Here is a 17,273-nt window from a genome sequence, read left to right as displayed (position 1 = left end):
TCCAAGCCGCATCTGTGACCTACACCACAGCACATGGCAATATGGCAACACAAGATCCTTAATCCACTGAGCGAGGCCAGGGATTGGACCTGCATCCTCGTAAATCCTAATTGAGTCCATTAACCACTGAGCCTTGAAGGGAACTCCCTTATCTTTGGTTTTAAAAACAAGCATCCACATACATATATCCCAGAACATGGCCAGAGTAAAAGTAGACATGGTTCCAGGTTATAGCAGATGACTTAGAAAGCAGACAGTTAATTTACCACTAATAAAGGAAAACTGAAGCACAAAATCATGACATACATCACAGGTTCTAGCCTGAAACATATTATTTTATCATATCGATTAATTTTGATACATTTTTAATTACTCATATTTGGATATTTTAAATTATACTATTAAACATCCTTTCTATGCTTAAGTACACAATTTTAATTCCTAGAAAACAAATAGCTAAAAGATGCCTTTTAAGCAAACATTAGAGTTGTGTCTATAAAGTGGATTAAAGAATTGCTGTCATTAATTATTAGCTATACTATTTATAGTGAATGTCAAATATTAAAAATGGCTATATTACTTTTAATTCTTAAAAAATCAAGATCAGAACGCAGAAGTTAAATATAAAAATAGCCAAAACATCTTAAAAAATTTAGATGGTCCTATGACTGTTTATGATGTAAGATAAACATATCCAAGAGTTCCTGCTGTGGCACATGGGATTTGCAGCATCTTGGGAGCACTGGGTCACAGGTTCAGTCCCCAAACCAGTGCAGTGGGCTAAGGAGCCAGTATTGCCACAGTTGTGGCTTAAGTCACAACTGCAGCTCAGATCAGATCCCTGGCCCAGGAACTCCATGTTCCGCAGGGTGGCCAAAAAAGGGAAAAAAACAAAAACAAAAACATAACCAGTGTAGACTCAGATGCACGTCTTCTTATAAATAACAGGTTGAATATTTTCTCCCAATGCTCTCAGCAATAGGAAGCACTAAACTCAACAAAGATCTATATTCTAGGTTTTTCCAGGACATGTGATTTTTAAATTGTCTGTTTCCACAAATATATTTTTATTTAATTTGAAATTCAGAAAGTATGATGAAATAATTACACAAATCATCTCAAAAGAGGATATCTTCTTAATCACATAATGTAGTTATACAGTATAAAGGTTGTTTTTGGTTTTTTTTAAGTACACATAAACATCATTCCTTCCTGAATAGGTAATGCTTATTGAATACTTCACTCTTTGCCTGGTGCTGTTTGGAGCACTTTGCATAAAATTACTTAGTCTTTAAAGAATAGCTGTAATTTATTTACTTATTCTCATTTTATAGATGATGCAACTGAGACAAAGAGAATTAAATAACTCTTCTAAGATCATACAGTTGGCAGGTGGCAAAAGAAACATATGAACATGAGTATTTGACCTCAGAGTCTGTGTTCACAGTCACTAGGCTCTTGATATAAGACATGGCATAAAAAAAGTTAAAAAGCTGACCAGGAATAAAAGCGAAGAAATCTATTTAAAGAAGTTTGACTCCATAAGAAAAGTAACACCTGAATATACATCATATTTCTTTATTTAGAGCATTTAAGAATTAAACAAAAACACACTTGTAAAGAATATATGGGGAGGAACATGGGCAAAGACCTCTAGGCAAATAAAAACTGAAGTATGTATCGACAGCATACTTTGCTTGGATCGACAAGGATGAAAAAAGCATGCAGGTTAATTTACAGAATACACTGGTGCCTCACCAGAGCTTTAATTCCAGAGTCTATGTGGCTGCTACGGAGGAAACTAAATTACAGCTTTCCTCTTCAGTGATCAGTGGTTCTTAACTGGAGGTGGTGCTTCCTCCCTAGGGGCCATCTGGGTAGGGGAACTAGGTGCGGTGGGAGGATATTTTTGGTTGTCACAGTGACTGGGGGAGCTACTGGCATTTAGTTTCTCAGAAGCAGCTATGTTAAAGCATCCTGCAACATGCTACACAGTGAAGAAATGACCTGGCCAAAATGCCAACAGTACCCATGATGAGTGAGAAACAACTCTATGCAGGAGAAAGTATATGATTATAGGACTCTACTATATGTTTTGACTTAGAGAATGAAAGAAAAATTTGAATGTCATTAGCAAACTTCTGTGGCACTTAAGAATTTAAAGCAAATATCAATTAAGCAGCATTCTATTATATTTTACAACTCATGTTTGTTTACATTAAACCAATTATAGTGGAAATAGGATAAATATTTTAAAATATTTCTCATACCTCATACTTGATTAGGAAGTTATAGAGGGTCTCAACATCTTGATAATTACTATTGGGGGCCAAAATCCTAAAAAATAAAATAAAATAAAAACAAAGGAAGGGGAACAAATGATTTAAGAAAAAAAATACCTTGAACTTTTCTCCCAAAACATATTTATATTACAAGAGATACGTTATTGTATAATAAGCTTATTAAAATATTTGTAATCTTTTTGGGGCTTATCAATTAGAATTATAAAACCATGAGCTTAATTCAACAAAGATTAATTTGTTATAAGACTTTCGTTTGCTTATATTAATACTGACATCAACAGTTACTCAATAACCATAAGCATTCTCATGTGAAATTACAGTTCACATTTTCAGTTACAATGATATAGATTTTTCAAAAGGTAGACAGAAATGGGAAGTACATTTATACTCATCTTCTAAGCTGCAGATAAAGCTTAATGATTTCCCATAGAAATGTTCAACCAGGAGTTCCCATCGTGGCTCAGTGGTTAACGAATCCGACTAAGAACTATGAGGTTGCGGGTTCGATCCCTGGCCTTGCTCAGTGGGTTGGGGATCCGGCGTTGCCGTGAGCTGTGGTGTGGGTTGCAGACGCGGCTCGGATCCCGAGTTACTGTGGCTCTGGTACTGCTCCGATTCGACCCCTAGCCTGGGAACCTCCATATGCCCTGGCGGGGGGGGGGAGGCAAGAAATGGCAAAAAGAAAAAAAAGAAAAAAAAAGAAACGTTCAACCAATCCAAATGGACAAGTGATTAAACTATCAGACATATAAAAACATTCTAATAAAAGATTTTTGTGGCTAAATTCAAATAACATTATTTAAACTAAGAGCACAGCAGTCTATGAAAAAGCATTAGTAATCAGACCATGTCAACTCAATAACACTGATTCATAAAAATAACATAGAAATATAACAAAATGGAAACAAGGAAGAAATAAGGAAATGGAAGAACATGTTTCTCCTTCCAGCAGTAAAGTATTAATTTCCATTTTCTTACACTAAGTATTTTTTCATTATTTTAAAATGGAGAATTATAGTACAGTGATGAAGAGCAAGTCTGCTTGGGTTCTCTGTTCTTAAGTGAGTTCTCTGTGACTTATCTTCCTTATTTGTTAAATGACAACAGGAGTAGTCTTCATGTCATAGTGAGAATTAAATGAATTACTATAAGTAAAGTCTTTATAACAGTGCCTGATATATAGCAAGCATTATATATACATACATATAAATACTACAGCAATAACAATTAATATCATCATCTAATACCTAACAGTTTCGAGCCACAAAATAAGCTCATAATGATTTAACTGAGAAATCGAAATTCCACCCCGATTAATTCTTAAATTTCAAGTGCCTTTACAACAACTCTAGGTCCTCACATCCTTGCCAATGCTTGACACTGTCAGATTTTAGAATTAACTGAACCCAATAACCTTAAAATATCTTTAAATAATACGTTGGCCCTTATTAGACTTGTGGGAGAACTTTCACAAACAATTTTTCAGGATATAGTCAAATTTTTAAATGGCTCATACTCCTTTGGAGAAGACACATACAGAATATAGTTAGGAATATACAAAAATCTGGAACTTCCCTGGTGGCTCAGCAGGTTAAGGGTCTGATATTGTTACTATTGTGGCCCAGTTCACTGCTGTGGCCTGGGTTTGATCTGTGATACAGGAACTTCTTCATGCCATGGACATGACCAAAAAAAGTACAAGAACATAAAAAAAATCTGCCCCAAAATATAATTTCACATAAAAAGTTATTCTTGCAAAAAATTTCAAATACAAATAATCTCTTAACCAAAAAAAAGAAAAAAAAAAAGGACAGAAGTTAAATATATTGCATATACTGGAGATGGTCCATAAATAATTCACTTTAAAAAATGAGAACAGGAGTTCCCACTGTGGTGCAATGGGATCGGTAGTGCCCCAGCAGGATGCAGGTTCAATTCCCAGTCCCACATAGTGTGTCAAAGGATCCAGCTCTGCCATAGCTGCAGAGTAGGCCACAACGTTAGCTCAGATTTCATTCCTGGCCTGGGAACTTCATATACTGTAGAGTAGCCAAAAAAAAAAAAAAAAAAAAAAAAAAAAAAAACCCAAAAATAAATAAAAAATAAAAATGAGAACAAAGCTATATAGATAAGTTAAACCACTCTTTTAGAAGAGCAATGGAAAAACAGTGTGTTCCAATTTTATAATTTAGTGTAAACAAACTATCAGCAATGTACGATAATTTACACCTGAGCTTTGGAAAAATAATCCAAACTGTCCATAAAAGAGGATAAAAAATTAGGTAAAACAAGACGTTTCGTATATAAGTCTAATAAATTTCAAGCTGATACCACAAAAAAGTACATTCTTTGCTAGAGAATAAAATTAATATTTCTCTGCCCTGAAATACTTTGGAGAAAAACTGGTTTTAGGTAAAGCCATCTATCTACAAGTCATATCCAAAGTAAGAAATAACGAAAATAATTATATCAGCCTAGTTTTCCAATTAGCAAAAAAAAAAAAAAATTTTTTTTAAACTCCCAGACTGGAGTTTTATTTAACAGTTTTACTGATGTACAGTTTACATACTATAAAATTCACTCATTTTAACAATTCAATTTTTTTGGGGTTTTTTTTTGTTTGTTTGTTTTTTGCTTTTTAGGGCCACCCCTGTAGCATATGGAAGTTCCCAGGCTAGGGTCAAATCAGAACTGTAGCTGCCAGCCTACACCACAGCCAAAGCAACGCCAGATCCTTAAACCACTGAGTGAGGCCAGGGATTGAACCCATATCCTCATGGATACTAGTAGGGTTCGTTACCGCTGAGCCATGATGGGAACGTCAACAATTCAATGATTTTTAAATAAATTTAATGAACTGTACAATGATTTACACTGCACAAACTTAAATACTTGATTATTTACAAAATATCACAGAATTATACTCTAATGAAGAAAAACTTATTGGGATGTCAGCATCATTCACAGATATATTACTGCTATGATCAGAGTAATATTATACATGTTATTTTATAAAACAAGGATATATATTACAGGATTTGTTGTAAGATTTGCTACTCTTAAAAATTGTTTTGAGGTTAAATTGAGCCCCAAATAGACTAGCCAATCTTTACTAAAATACACTCAATTTAGGGTTGAATTTAGACTTCATTATGTCCAATGAACTCTGAGTTTATGAGAATGGAATTTGGCCTGATGTTAAAAAAAAAATGCCAACTTTTACTAATTAGAAGTACAGCTTGTTGAAAACACATGAAAAATAAACTGTATAAAAATGGTTTATGGACTTTCACGCCTTAGTAATTCCCCACACAAAAATTCTTGAGAGGTCAGCCTTCTCTATAGCTTTCTCATTTTTTTTAAATACCAGCATGAAGACAAAAGACTCTTAGAATGAAAGTCCTAAAATCACCCTTCAATGGCAACTTTTTTTTTTTGTCTTTTTGCCATTTCTAGGGCCGCTCCCGCAGCATATGGAGGTTCCCAGGCTAGGGGTTGAATCAGAGCTGTAGCCGCCGGCCTAATGCCAGAGCCACAGCAACGTGGGATTCGAGCTGCATCTGCGACCTACACCACAGCTCATGGCAACCAATGCCAGATCCTTAACCCACTGAGCAAGGCCAGAGATCGAACTGCAACCTCATGGTTCCTAGTCAGATTCGTCAACCACTGAGCCATGACGGGAACTCCCAATGGCAACTTTTAAAAAGAATAATTTAAAGCATTAGCCCTCAGAGAAAATGTCCATTTTCTAATTTATAAATATATCTACATTTGTCTTTTCAAGAGAAATTCATAATGGTCAATAAGTATGTCAAATGCATACTATTTTCTTAAATACAGATGATACTAAGAGCTATGGGATATGAAAGAAAATTAAAAGACATTGGTTGCTTATCTTCAAGCTATTATGACCTTAAAGTTGCACTTTAGAATTCTGAAATCAGAATTGGGGAATAGACTGAAGTAGAATTTAATATGCAGCTCGGAGATTATTTAAAAACCAAGTTAATCAAGTTACCTACTTCTCTGCATCCAAGCTCCTCGCCTGTGAAATGAGAAAGCAGTATTGGCTGCATAAGGTCATTATATGAAATAAGTTAAATAGTGTTATCTAAAGTGCTAATATGCTTAGCACAATGCCTGGCACATGTCAATAAATATTAAACATTATGAAAACCAGTTTTCACATGTAGAAACCAAGGTTCAGGGTACCAAGATTACACAGAGTGGTAGTAGGTGCCCATATCTCTATTGGTTTGACTTTGGATCCCATCCTTTTCCCACAAATAAAAAAAGATAACCCCCACATCTCCTTGCTTTTAAATGGTTTTACAAAATCAAATCAAATCAAGTTCTTCTAAAATCATTAAAGCATTTTATATGTAAGCAAAAAAAACCCTCTTTAATTTGCATTTTATCAAATGCTTTTGGCAAACATCTTTGAGTATATTCAAACACTAAGTCTTTGTAGTTGTTGTATCTTTCTCAAAGCCACAAAGGAAGTTAGTAGCAGAATCAATACTCACTCGAACTCCAGACTCTTAACCACAAATGCACTTTAAGTTTTCTATTTATCTACGAGTAATTAGCATTAAGCAACATGTTAATCTGAATTATACAGATCTCGTTTCCATCTTATCCAATATTAGATAAATATCAATCTATCTCTTTTTCAAGAAAAAAAAAGACCACGCTTCTCAAAAATTTTAAAAAGTTAATAGAATAATCTAAAGTTAAAAATTAAATAATGCATTAAAATGGGCTTATTTTTATACGAGGATTTAACAAATTTAAAACTTTCTAAATAAGAAAGTAAGGGAAATAACTCTAGAATATTTGAGTTTAAAGTCTAATTCTAGAAATTCGAAAGACGAAAGCATATTCTTCAATATTTATAAATCATAACTTACATCCCACAGACTGAATAAATTATGTTCCCTGCTGACAAAGCAGATACATTAACAGAGTATTTTAAATAGTTTTTGCAAGGAGTTCCTGCTGTGGCACATTGGGTTAAGAATCCAACTGTGGTGGCTCAGGTCGCTGTGGAGGCACAGGCTCAATCCCTAGTCCAGCACAGTAGGTTAAGGATGTGGCATTGCCAAAGCTTCGGCTTAGGTTGCAGCTATGGCTCAGATTCAATCCCTACCCAAGAACTTCCATACGCCATGGGTACAGCCCTAAAAATTAAATAAATAAATAGTTCTTGCATGTTTGAAGAAAATTAAAGATAAATTTAAAATTAATTACATGGCTTGTTTTACTTAGGATATCTTCAGGGTTCATCTATGTTGCAGCGTATGTTAGAATTTCCTTCCTTTCTAAAGCTGAATAACATCCCACTGCATGTATATCCCATATTTTGCTTCTCTATTCATCCACTGATGGACACTTGGGTTACTTCCATGATTTACCTATTGTGAATGATGCTGCTCTGAACGTGGGTATACAAATACCTCTTTGAGACTGCAATCACAGAACCAGTTCAAACTGGCCCTGCCCTGCTTCTAACAAGATATTGAGTTGTTTTTCAGAGACGACAGAATAAAACCACAAGTCATGCAGCTGAAGCAGGTGCAAAAGAGAAAATTTTGACCTTAAATAACACCCAGAACCAAAGTTTCTATCCTCCACAAACCAAAGGACTTGGACTGTGACCAGACCCTTTCAGAAGTGAAGGGTCCATTATCCAGCAAAATCCAGGGCTGAAGCCCATTTACCACAACAAGTTCCAAAGACCTCCAACAGAAACCTGTGCTTCTACACACCAACCCTCCCCTCCTACTAACTCATAAAACTATGGCCAAGCCCCAGATCAGAGAGACAGATTTAATAGCCATGCCTCCTTATTTCCTTGCCAGTAGACCTCTCAATAAAACCTCTTCTTTTTTCAAAAGCTGGTGCTATGGTATTGGATTTTATGTGTGTCTGGTACCAAGCCCTTCGCTTAGTAACAAGACACTATTTTCAATTCTTCTGTATATATACTTAGAGTAGTCAAATTCACAGAATGGTGGCTGGTGGAGGCTGGGAGGAGTGGGAAATGAGTCATCGTTTAATGGGAGTAGAGTTTCAGTTACACAAGATGAAAAGAGTTATGGAGATGGATGGTGGGGATGGCTGCACAACATCATGAATGTATTTAATATCTTATTAATACATTTTAAGTACACTTAAAAATGGTAAAAATCAGAAATTTAGGGAGTTCCCGTCGTAGCTCAGTGGTTAGTGAATCCGACTAGGAACCACGAGGTTGCGGGTTCGATCCCTGGCCTTGCTCAGTGGGTTGAGGATCCGGGGTTGCTGTGAGCTGTGGTGTAGGTTGCAGATGTGGCTCAGATTCCGCATTGCTATGGCTCTGGCGTAGGCTGGCGGCTACTGCTCCGATTCGACCCCTAGCCTGGGAACCTCCATATGCCATGGGTGTGGCCCAAGAAATGGCAAAAAGACAAAAAAAAAAAAAAAAAAAAAAGAAATTTATGTTATGTGTATTTTACAATAAAAAATACATAAAAAAGTAATTACATGAAGTAAAAATGTTTGTTTACAGCATTATTTTAAAAACTCATTTTACATTCTCAAAAGCTAAGAAGTAACTCAAGGTGTAAATATTATTAAGAAGCACTATTACATCCTCACTGAGGATAAGAGCAATCGCTGGGCATCTACTCAGTGTCAGAAACTGAAAAAATGCTATCTTTCATTTTCACAATTTGATAAGGTAACAGTTATAAAATCCATTTTATAGATTAGAAACAGATACAAAAAGATTAATTAACCTTATCTAGGTGACCAAATTAGTAAATAGATGGAACTACGATTCAACTTCAGATCATTCCGACCCTAGAGCTCTGTTGCTCTCATTTTAATACAGTGACATCCAAAGTGAAGTTTGCTGATGATGAATTTAAGTTGTATTACTGATAAACTGGGTGAAATTTTATCAAACAACGTGGAAATACTCACCAGGAACAATCCCTGGATCTTAGAGTACCTTTTTTTGGGGTCATTTATTACAAGTAAAATTAAAGTCATATGTTTTCTACAGTTAATTTGGTGAAATCAGTTTTGCAAGTGGGAGATATCAGTCCCAGATTTTAAAAAAAGGTAATTGAAAATAGTAGAAAGAAAAAAATAAAATTAAACAACTTAAACAAAATAAATATTAATTTTATGTTCCAATTTTTCCATTAGAGTCAAAGAATTTTGTAGGCTGATTATATTACTTAGATTATAGGTATTAAATGTAGCAACTTTGGAGTAGTTGGGACAAAATAATTAAAATTTGATCTTTGCAGAAAACTGAAATTCTTTTTTTTTAAGTTGGTGGTAGGAACAAGAAGAATTTATAGGTAATTTTAATGACTACATTCAAAATTTAATTATAAAAAGCAATTCTACAGAAAGAAAATATTTTGATAGTTAAAGGAACAGATTAAATGGCTTGTATGTGTGCTAGACATAAACACAGATACAAATAGAATATATATATACTTTTTTTTTATAATTTTTTTTTATTTTCCCACTGTACAGCAAGGGGGTCAGGTTATCCTTACATGTATACATTACAATTACATACAAATAGAATGTATTGACAAGTACTACAGTTTTCTGTAAATCCTGCAGAAAGGTAAAAACCTCACACATACATATGCTTTTCATTAATTCTCTGATCTAGGTCACCAGCTCTTCCTTCAAGGTATTTTCTACACTGGCATTTAAGCAGAACAATATATTGGTTACGGCCACAGTCTCTCTGGAGTCAGTCTGCTTGCATTCAAATCATAGTTCTCTCACTTTGTAGCTGAACTGGTTCTCCTGTGTAACATGGACAGTAACAGTACTTATCTCACAGGGCTATTAAGAGGACTAAATGAGTTAATATATATAATAAACCTGGACTAGCTCTTGGCTCAACAAAATGTTAGCTTTTATTCTTCTTCTACCACTTATCTTAAAAAAATGCCCACAGGAGTTCCTGCTGTAGTACACAATAAGATCGGTGGCACCTCTGGAGCACTGGGATGAAGTGTCAATCCCTGACCAGACACAGGGGATTAGGGATCTGGTATCACCACAGCTATGGTGTAGGTCACAACTGAAGCTTGGATTTGATCCCTTGCCTAAGAACTCCACATGTGGCAGAAAAAAAAAAAAAGAAAGAAAAAAAAGAAAAAAAACAAAATAGAACATCCCCAATTATCACTGTAGATTGTCAACTGAAAGTGAAATAACATTTAGCTTAAACTGCTTGGGGATTAAGCCCTTGTTGGTTGTAACACTTGCAACTATTTTCTCTCATTTTGTAGGCTGTCCTTTTTTTTTTTTTTAATGGTTTCCTTTGTTGTGCACAAGCTTATAAGTCTGATTAGGTCCCATTGGTTTATTTTTATTTTCATTTCTATTGCCTTGGGAGACTGACCTAAGAAAACATTTGTAAGGTTGATGTCAGAGCATTTTTTGCCTGTTCTCTTCTTGGAGTTTGATGATGTCTTGTCTTATATTTAAGCCTTTAAGCCATTTTGAGTTCAGATTTGTGCATGGTGTGAGGGTGTATTCTGGTTTCATTGATTGACATGCGGCTGTCCAGTTTTCCCAGCACCACTTGCTGAAGAGATTTTTTTCCCATTTTATATTCTTGCCTCCTCTGTCAAAGATTAACTGACCATAGGTGTCTGTGTTTATTTCTGGGTTCTCTATTCTGTTCCACTGATCCGTATGTCTGTTTTTTACCAATAACACACTCTCTTGATAACTGTAGCTTTGTAATATTGCCTGATGTCTGGGAGAGTGATGCCTCCTGCTTGGTTTTTGTTCCTTAGGATTGCTTTGGCAATTCTAGGTCTTTTATGGTTCCATATGAATTTCTGGATTATTTGTTCTGTTCTGTGAAAACTTTCAGGGTAATTTCATAGGGATTGCATTAAATGATTACTCTGGGTAGTATGGCCATAATAATACTAATTCCTCCAATCCAGGAGCATAGGATATCTTCCCATATCTTTCAATCCTCTTTAATTTCCTTCATTAATGTTTTATAGTTCTCAGTGTGTAAGTCTTTCACCTCATTGGTCAGGTTTATGCCTAGGTATTTAATTTTAGGGGGTGTGATCTCAAAAGGTATTTTATATTCCTTTTTCTAATATTTCACTGTTAGTATACAGAAATGCAACTAACTTCTAAATGTTAATCTTGTACCCTGCTACTTTGCTGAATTTGTTGATCAGTTTGAGTAGGATTTAATTTCCAAAATATGTTAAACAACTCAGAAAACTCAACAACAAAAAAACAAACAATCCAATCAAAAAATGGGCAGAAGACCTAATTAGATATTTCCCCCAAAGAAAACATACAGATCTCCATTCATTCAGAATGGGAGAAACATTTTTTTAGCAACGAGATCTGGACTGGGCTAGTGAAGCTAAGTCAAAAGACCTTGAGATCCTATACCATTAGTCAAAAAGTTCTAAAAATAATGCCAGCCATCACATGCCCCAAGAATTCAACCACAATCCTCCCAGTTTCCTCAAATCCAGCAGTTACTTTTGTTATTGGGCCTTGGTTATAATTATGGGCTAAACTGCGTTTCTCCAAATTCATATGTCAAAGCTCTAATCCCCAGTACCTCAAAATGTGACTCACTTGGAGGTGACTATAAAGAAGTGATTACATTAAAATGAGGCCCCTAGGGTGTGCACTCATCTAACCTGATTGGTGTCCTTATAAAAGGAGCTTTGGATACACAAAGACACCAGAAATGCGCATGCACAAAAGGATGACTACTGAAGAGGCAGCAGGAGGGCAGCTGTCTTGCAAGGCAAACAGAGAGGTCTCAAAGGAAACCAACCCAGCCAGCACCTTGACCTTGGACTTCTGCCTTGGACTTCTGCCTCTAGAAATGTGAGAAAATTAATTTCAGTTGTTTAAGCCACCTAGTCTGTGGTATTTCATAATGGCAGCCCTAGCAAATGAATATAGCTGTCATCCCTAAATACTGGTGACCCCGGTTGGGGGAGATATGGACATCAAGGTTAGAAAGAAATGGAGTACCCATCATTGCTCAGTGGTTAATGAATCTGACTAGTATCCATGAGATTCAGGTTTGATCCCTGGCCTTGCTCAGTAGGTTATAGATCCAGTGTTGCCATGAGCTGTGGTGTAGGTTGCAGACGCAGTTCAGATCTGGCTTTGCTGTGGCTGTGGCGGAGGCCAGCAGCTCTAGGTCTGATTCGACTCCTAGCCCGGGAACCTCCATATGCCTCAGGTGCTGCCCTAAAAAGCAAAAAAAAAAAAAAAAAAACAAAAACAAAAAACAACAAAAAAAACATTAGACAGAAACAAGATGGGCCACTTCTCAGAATGGAAGACTGATGTAGAATTCACTGAGTAGTTAGTTTCTAAACAACTACTACTTTCTTTGCTTTGCTTCATAACATTAGGCTTCCTGCTAAAAGATAACCTTACTACTTGAGATGCTGCTTCTAGAGGGTAGTTCCATGCTTAGCACTAAAATATACTGAAAGGGGCCAGCCAGAAGAAGTAGGACAAACAGGCTCATCTCTCTTCTCCTTAGTTGAGGCCTCTGTGGGGCTCTAAGTCTTCAATGAGACCTATGCCCACTATAAGACCAGATACTGCCAGCTAAATCTACATAACATTCAATCTCAGATTCTCCTAATATTTTATGAATGTTATTTCCCAACTGATTAATCACACCTTACTATCAGGTAACTACTATCTTTCTATTTTAACATGGCAAAAAGGATCTCTCTAGATCACAAAGAAGGAGCAAAGCCAAGATAAGCTCAGAGGGAAACAGAAGATTGAGTTATCTTGTGCTCCCACCATTTACTGCTGTAAGATCTCAACATATCCAGTCAGGACTGAGACACAATTCTATCACTGTTTTATTATAACTATACTTCTATATATATATAGAATTTGTTAACCACATATCAAAGCATTAGAGAAATGCTCTATTTAGAATTAACTGAGAAAAAACGTGAAGAGTAAAAAAATCCTTTAATAATACAAATGCATTCAACTGATCAGTACTGAAAGCACACTTTCTCTTTATAAAAAGAAAACCAAATCACAAGCAACACTTCACACTCATTAGATTAGCTACTATTTAAAAAAATCCAGACAATAACAGGTATTGGTGAAGATGTAGAGAAAAATGGAACCCTTGGGCACCACGGTGGGACTGCAAAATGGTATAAATGCTACAGTGGTTCCTCACAAAAATTAAAAATAGAATCACTACATGATCCAGCAATCCAACTTTGGGGTATATACCCAAAAGAATTGAAAGCAGGGACTCAAAGAGATATTTGTAGAACCATGTCCACAGCACCATTACTCATAAAGGCCAAGGTCTATTAGCAACCTAAGTATCCATCAACAGATGAATGGATAAAACAAAACATGGGACATGCATGCAATGGAACGTTATTCAGCTTTAAAAAGGAAATTCTGACACATTACAACAAGGATGAACCCTAAAAACATGATATTAGGTGAAATATGCCTACCACAAAATGACAAATACATGATTCCACTGATGAGAAGGCAAACCTTAGCAGAAGGGCCTTTAGAGGAAGCAGAAAACTTTTTAGAATGACTGCAGTAAAAGGATCAGGAATAACTTCATGTGTCCTTATTACAGACTCAACCTTTTTGATGCTGTAACTCTGATATTTATTTACTGTGAATAGTAGAAACATTTATATCAACTGACCCTTTGCGCTTTGCGCAAGGAAATCTGAAACACAATCTCTTCTTTTGGCCTTGTGGTCTCCTGTAGTTACATCACGTCCTTCTGCTGTTTATACTCCTCACCTTTAAGTCCCCCTTCAGTCTAACATCATACATCTGTTCCTGCACTCTTAAGAAAGTGCCCCCAACAAATTCAACAATGACTTCTATGTTGCTCAAGCTAATGGACATTTTTCTTAACTTTATCTTATTTTGCCTCTCAGTAGTAACATCACACTGTTACAGATTCTTTTTCTACTGAAACTCCTTCCTTCCTTGATATTTGTGATACCAGTCTCTTAAACTTTTCAGTCTGCCTTTCTGGTACTTAATCTTCAGTCTGCATTTACAGATCTGTAATATTAAATTGGGCTAATCCACCCTTGCTTTACAGGCATTGGCCAATTAAAAAGGGGGGGGGCATGAGGATTCCAACACTGTTCAAAGAAAAATGTCTTGGATCTTCTCATTTGGTTTCTTCCCTTTTCTTTTGTTCCCCATTCATTTACAGTGTCTGCTAGGCTTCATCCTTGTATGTTTTTGCCTCAAATTTCCAGCATCACATTTTCCCCCTGGGCGTAAGGACAGTTTTGTATAACTTTATTGTCACTCTGGTAATACCTGATATGCCATGTGCACTCATCCTCTAAAATAAGTAACCACTGTTTTCCTTTCTCTTCCTAATCTTAGAACTACTGTTTCCAATTCAACTATGCTTCGTAAATTCTAAGGCATTTCTAAAATACAGCATCTGATCCATAACAAAGTAAAAAATTTAAACAAATGATATATTTTTAAATGCATCAAAATAACCAGTTTGCACATTTCTTTTTTCTATGAAAGTTGGTGGTACATGGATGGTAACTCATTCTTGACCTAGTCTTGCCACTCTATAGGATGGAAATTTTAATTCCAGCTTTAAAACAGGTCTTAACCATTCTTCCGAGTAACATGATGTTGACTGTCAGCAGTATCACCTCAGGTATAGTTTCCTTTCTTGTTTTCATTACCCCTGTTGTTTCATTTGTTAACACCTGTCTCTCGAGACAAGACCATACCAAGATAAGTGGACTCACTCTCCTCTCAAAGAGGGAAGAGGTAGAAAAAGACAAATTTTGGAGTTCCCATCGTGACCCAGTGGTTAATGAACTTGACTAGGAACCATGAGGTTGTGGGTTCGATCCCTGGCCCCTCTCAGTGGGTTAAGGATCCGGTGTTGCTTTGAGCTATGGTACAGATCACAGATGTGGCTCAGACCCCGCATGGCTGTGGCTGTGGCTGTGGCCGGTGGCTACAGCTCCAATTAGATCCCTAGCCTGGGAACCTCCTTATGCCATGGGTGCAGCCCTAGAAAAGACAAAAAAAAAAAAAAAAAGAAAAGAAAATGACAAATTTAGAAAAACAAATGAAGAAGATAAATTTCCTTCTAAGACAGAGATATTTTCCATTTCTTTTGTCAGTTATTCAATATTCCTTTTTTTTTTTTTTTTTTTTTTTGCCTTTTAGGGCCACACTTGTGGAATATGGAAGTTCCCAGGCTAGGGGTCAAACTGGAGCTGCAGCTGAGATCCAAGCTGTATCTGTGACCTACATCAAAGCTCACAGCAACACCCGATCCCCAACCCGCAGAGCAGGGCCAGGTACTGAACCTGTTGTCCTCATGGATAACTAGTCAGGTTTGTTACCGCTGAGCCATGATGAGCACTCCCTGTTATTCTTTTAAATTAAATTTAGAAATCTTCTGGAGTTCCTGCTGTGGCACAGCAGAACCAGCAGCGTCTTAGGAGCACTGGGATGCAGGCTGATCCCCAGTCTGGCACAGTGGGATAAGGATCCGGTGTTGCCAGAGTAGCTTAGGTCACGACTGAGGCGGGGGTCTGATTCCTGGCCCGGAACTCCATGTGCAATGGGTCAGCCAAAAAAGAAAAAAGAATTTAGAAATTTTCTAAAGTTCTATGAAACTATGAAACCAACTAAAAAACACCTCTTGAATATAACTAATTTTAAAGTAATTTTTTCAGTCAGAAAGTTTAGTGTATTTAAAAGTGAGTTTTCTTGAATCAGACCCATTTCAATGAGTCATTCTGCCAAGTATAAACATGTCATTGGGCAATGACATAATCCCTGTGATCCCACTTCCTCACATGCAAAATGGTGTGACAGTTAAAACCCTGCCCCACAGGATTAAAAAAGCCCATCTTCAAACCATACCCTGTAGGTTTAACAGAAATGAGTGATATCAGAAATTCCTGAGTTTGTCTTATAGAACAGCTTCTAAGGGAACCACTTGTTAAAAACCTCTCTGCTTGTAACATGACTGGCGGAAACGGGGGGGGGGGGGGGGGGCGGGGAACCAATCTGGCCAGAGTCTGGTCACCTGCTTGTCCAACAGTGACCTTTTGACGTTAGAGGGCCGAAGTCTCTACCCTCCGATCCTGCTAATGCTGCCATTTTTTGAACATGCTTCCCATGAAGCAGCATGTCATTGAGACATGCTTGAGCAGAACAGCAATGACCTCTGGTCACCTTCCCCTGCAGCTCCAACCACCCTGCTTATACTCTTCACCCATAAACATCCCAAGCCCCTCACCTTCAGGGAGGATCTGAAGTCTGTTCTTCCAACTCCTTGCCTGGGCTACCTTGTGAAAAAACTGTCTCTGCTACAAACCCTGATGTCTCAGCATTTGGCTTGCTATGCAAGGGGCAAGAGTGGTTCAATAACAATAGCACTGCTGAGAAGGTTACTGGTACCAATTAAATAAGATCACATAGGTAAAGAGCTTAGTACAGTGACTGAGACACAGTAACCACTTAATAAATGTCACCTATTATTATTCGTTTATTACTAATATTAAACAGTACTGAGTTCAAAGCAACATGCAAGCTATCTTGGGAACACCAGAGATATAAGATATTGATTCTGTCTCATGGAGTTCATAATTTAGGAACAGAGATAAAATGTCCACAAATAATTACAATAGGAGGCAGTATGCGCTAAGAACCTCAGGAGTTCAATACAAACTGTAAAGTCTGTGTGTAGTAGATGGCTTCTAAACTGAGACTGGACAAATGGATAACACTTTGAAAAATACATGTAGATTAAGAGGTCATTCCAAGCTCTGGTAAGAGACTGGGACAAGGTTCAGAATTAAGAGAACATAAGTTTAGGTCTGCCTTGAAAACTACACACACACACACACACACACACAC

The 17,273-nt window shown here is 36.7% G+C and overlaps 1 protein-coding gene across 12 annotated transcripts in view; it reads right to left on the bottom strand.

The window, feature by feature from the left end:
• The window catches only part of SWT1 (SWT1 RNA endoribonuclease homolog), a 104,399-nt gene that overhangs the window by 17,978 nt on the left and 69,148 nt on the right, over nucleotides 1-17,273 (bottom strand). For 5 of the 12 annotated variants that reach the window (XR_014816500.1, XM_013979933.3, XM_005667828.4 and 2 more), the window contains one exon: nucleotides 2,271-2,337. The exons of 3 other annotated variants lie outside the window; for them this stretch is intronic. Coding sequence is in view for 7 of the 9 variants with exons in the window: in XM_013979933.3 (XP_013835387.2) it covers nucleotides 2,271-2,337 (67 nt within the window). In the remaining 2 variants the exon portion in view is untranslated. Of the gene's footprint in view, nucleotides 1-2,270; nucleotides 2,338-9,719; nucleotides 10,125-17,273 lie in introns of those variants that run through there. 4 more of the 12 variants (XR_014816502.1, XM_084977969.1, XM_084977968.1 and 1 more) reach the window with 1 other exon arrangement.

The sequence above is a fragment of the Sus scrofa genome, chromosome 9, assembly GCF_054392235.1.
Source record: "Sus scrofa isolate SSC_HxYL_T2T_F1_AM1 chromosome 9, Sscrofa_HxYL_maternal_Yorkshire_Landrace_v2.0, whole genome shotgun sequence".
NCBI lineage: Eukaryota > Metazoa > Chordata > Mammalia > Artiodactyla > Suidae > Sus > Sus scrofa.
Note: the sequence above shows the minus strand (reverse complement) of the source record. Positions and strands in the feature narration are given on the sequence as shown.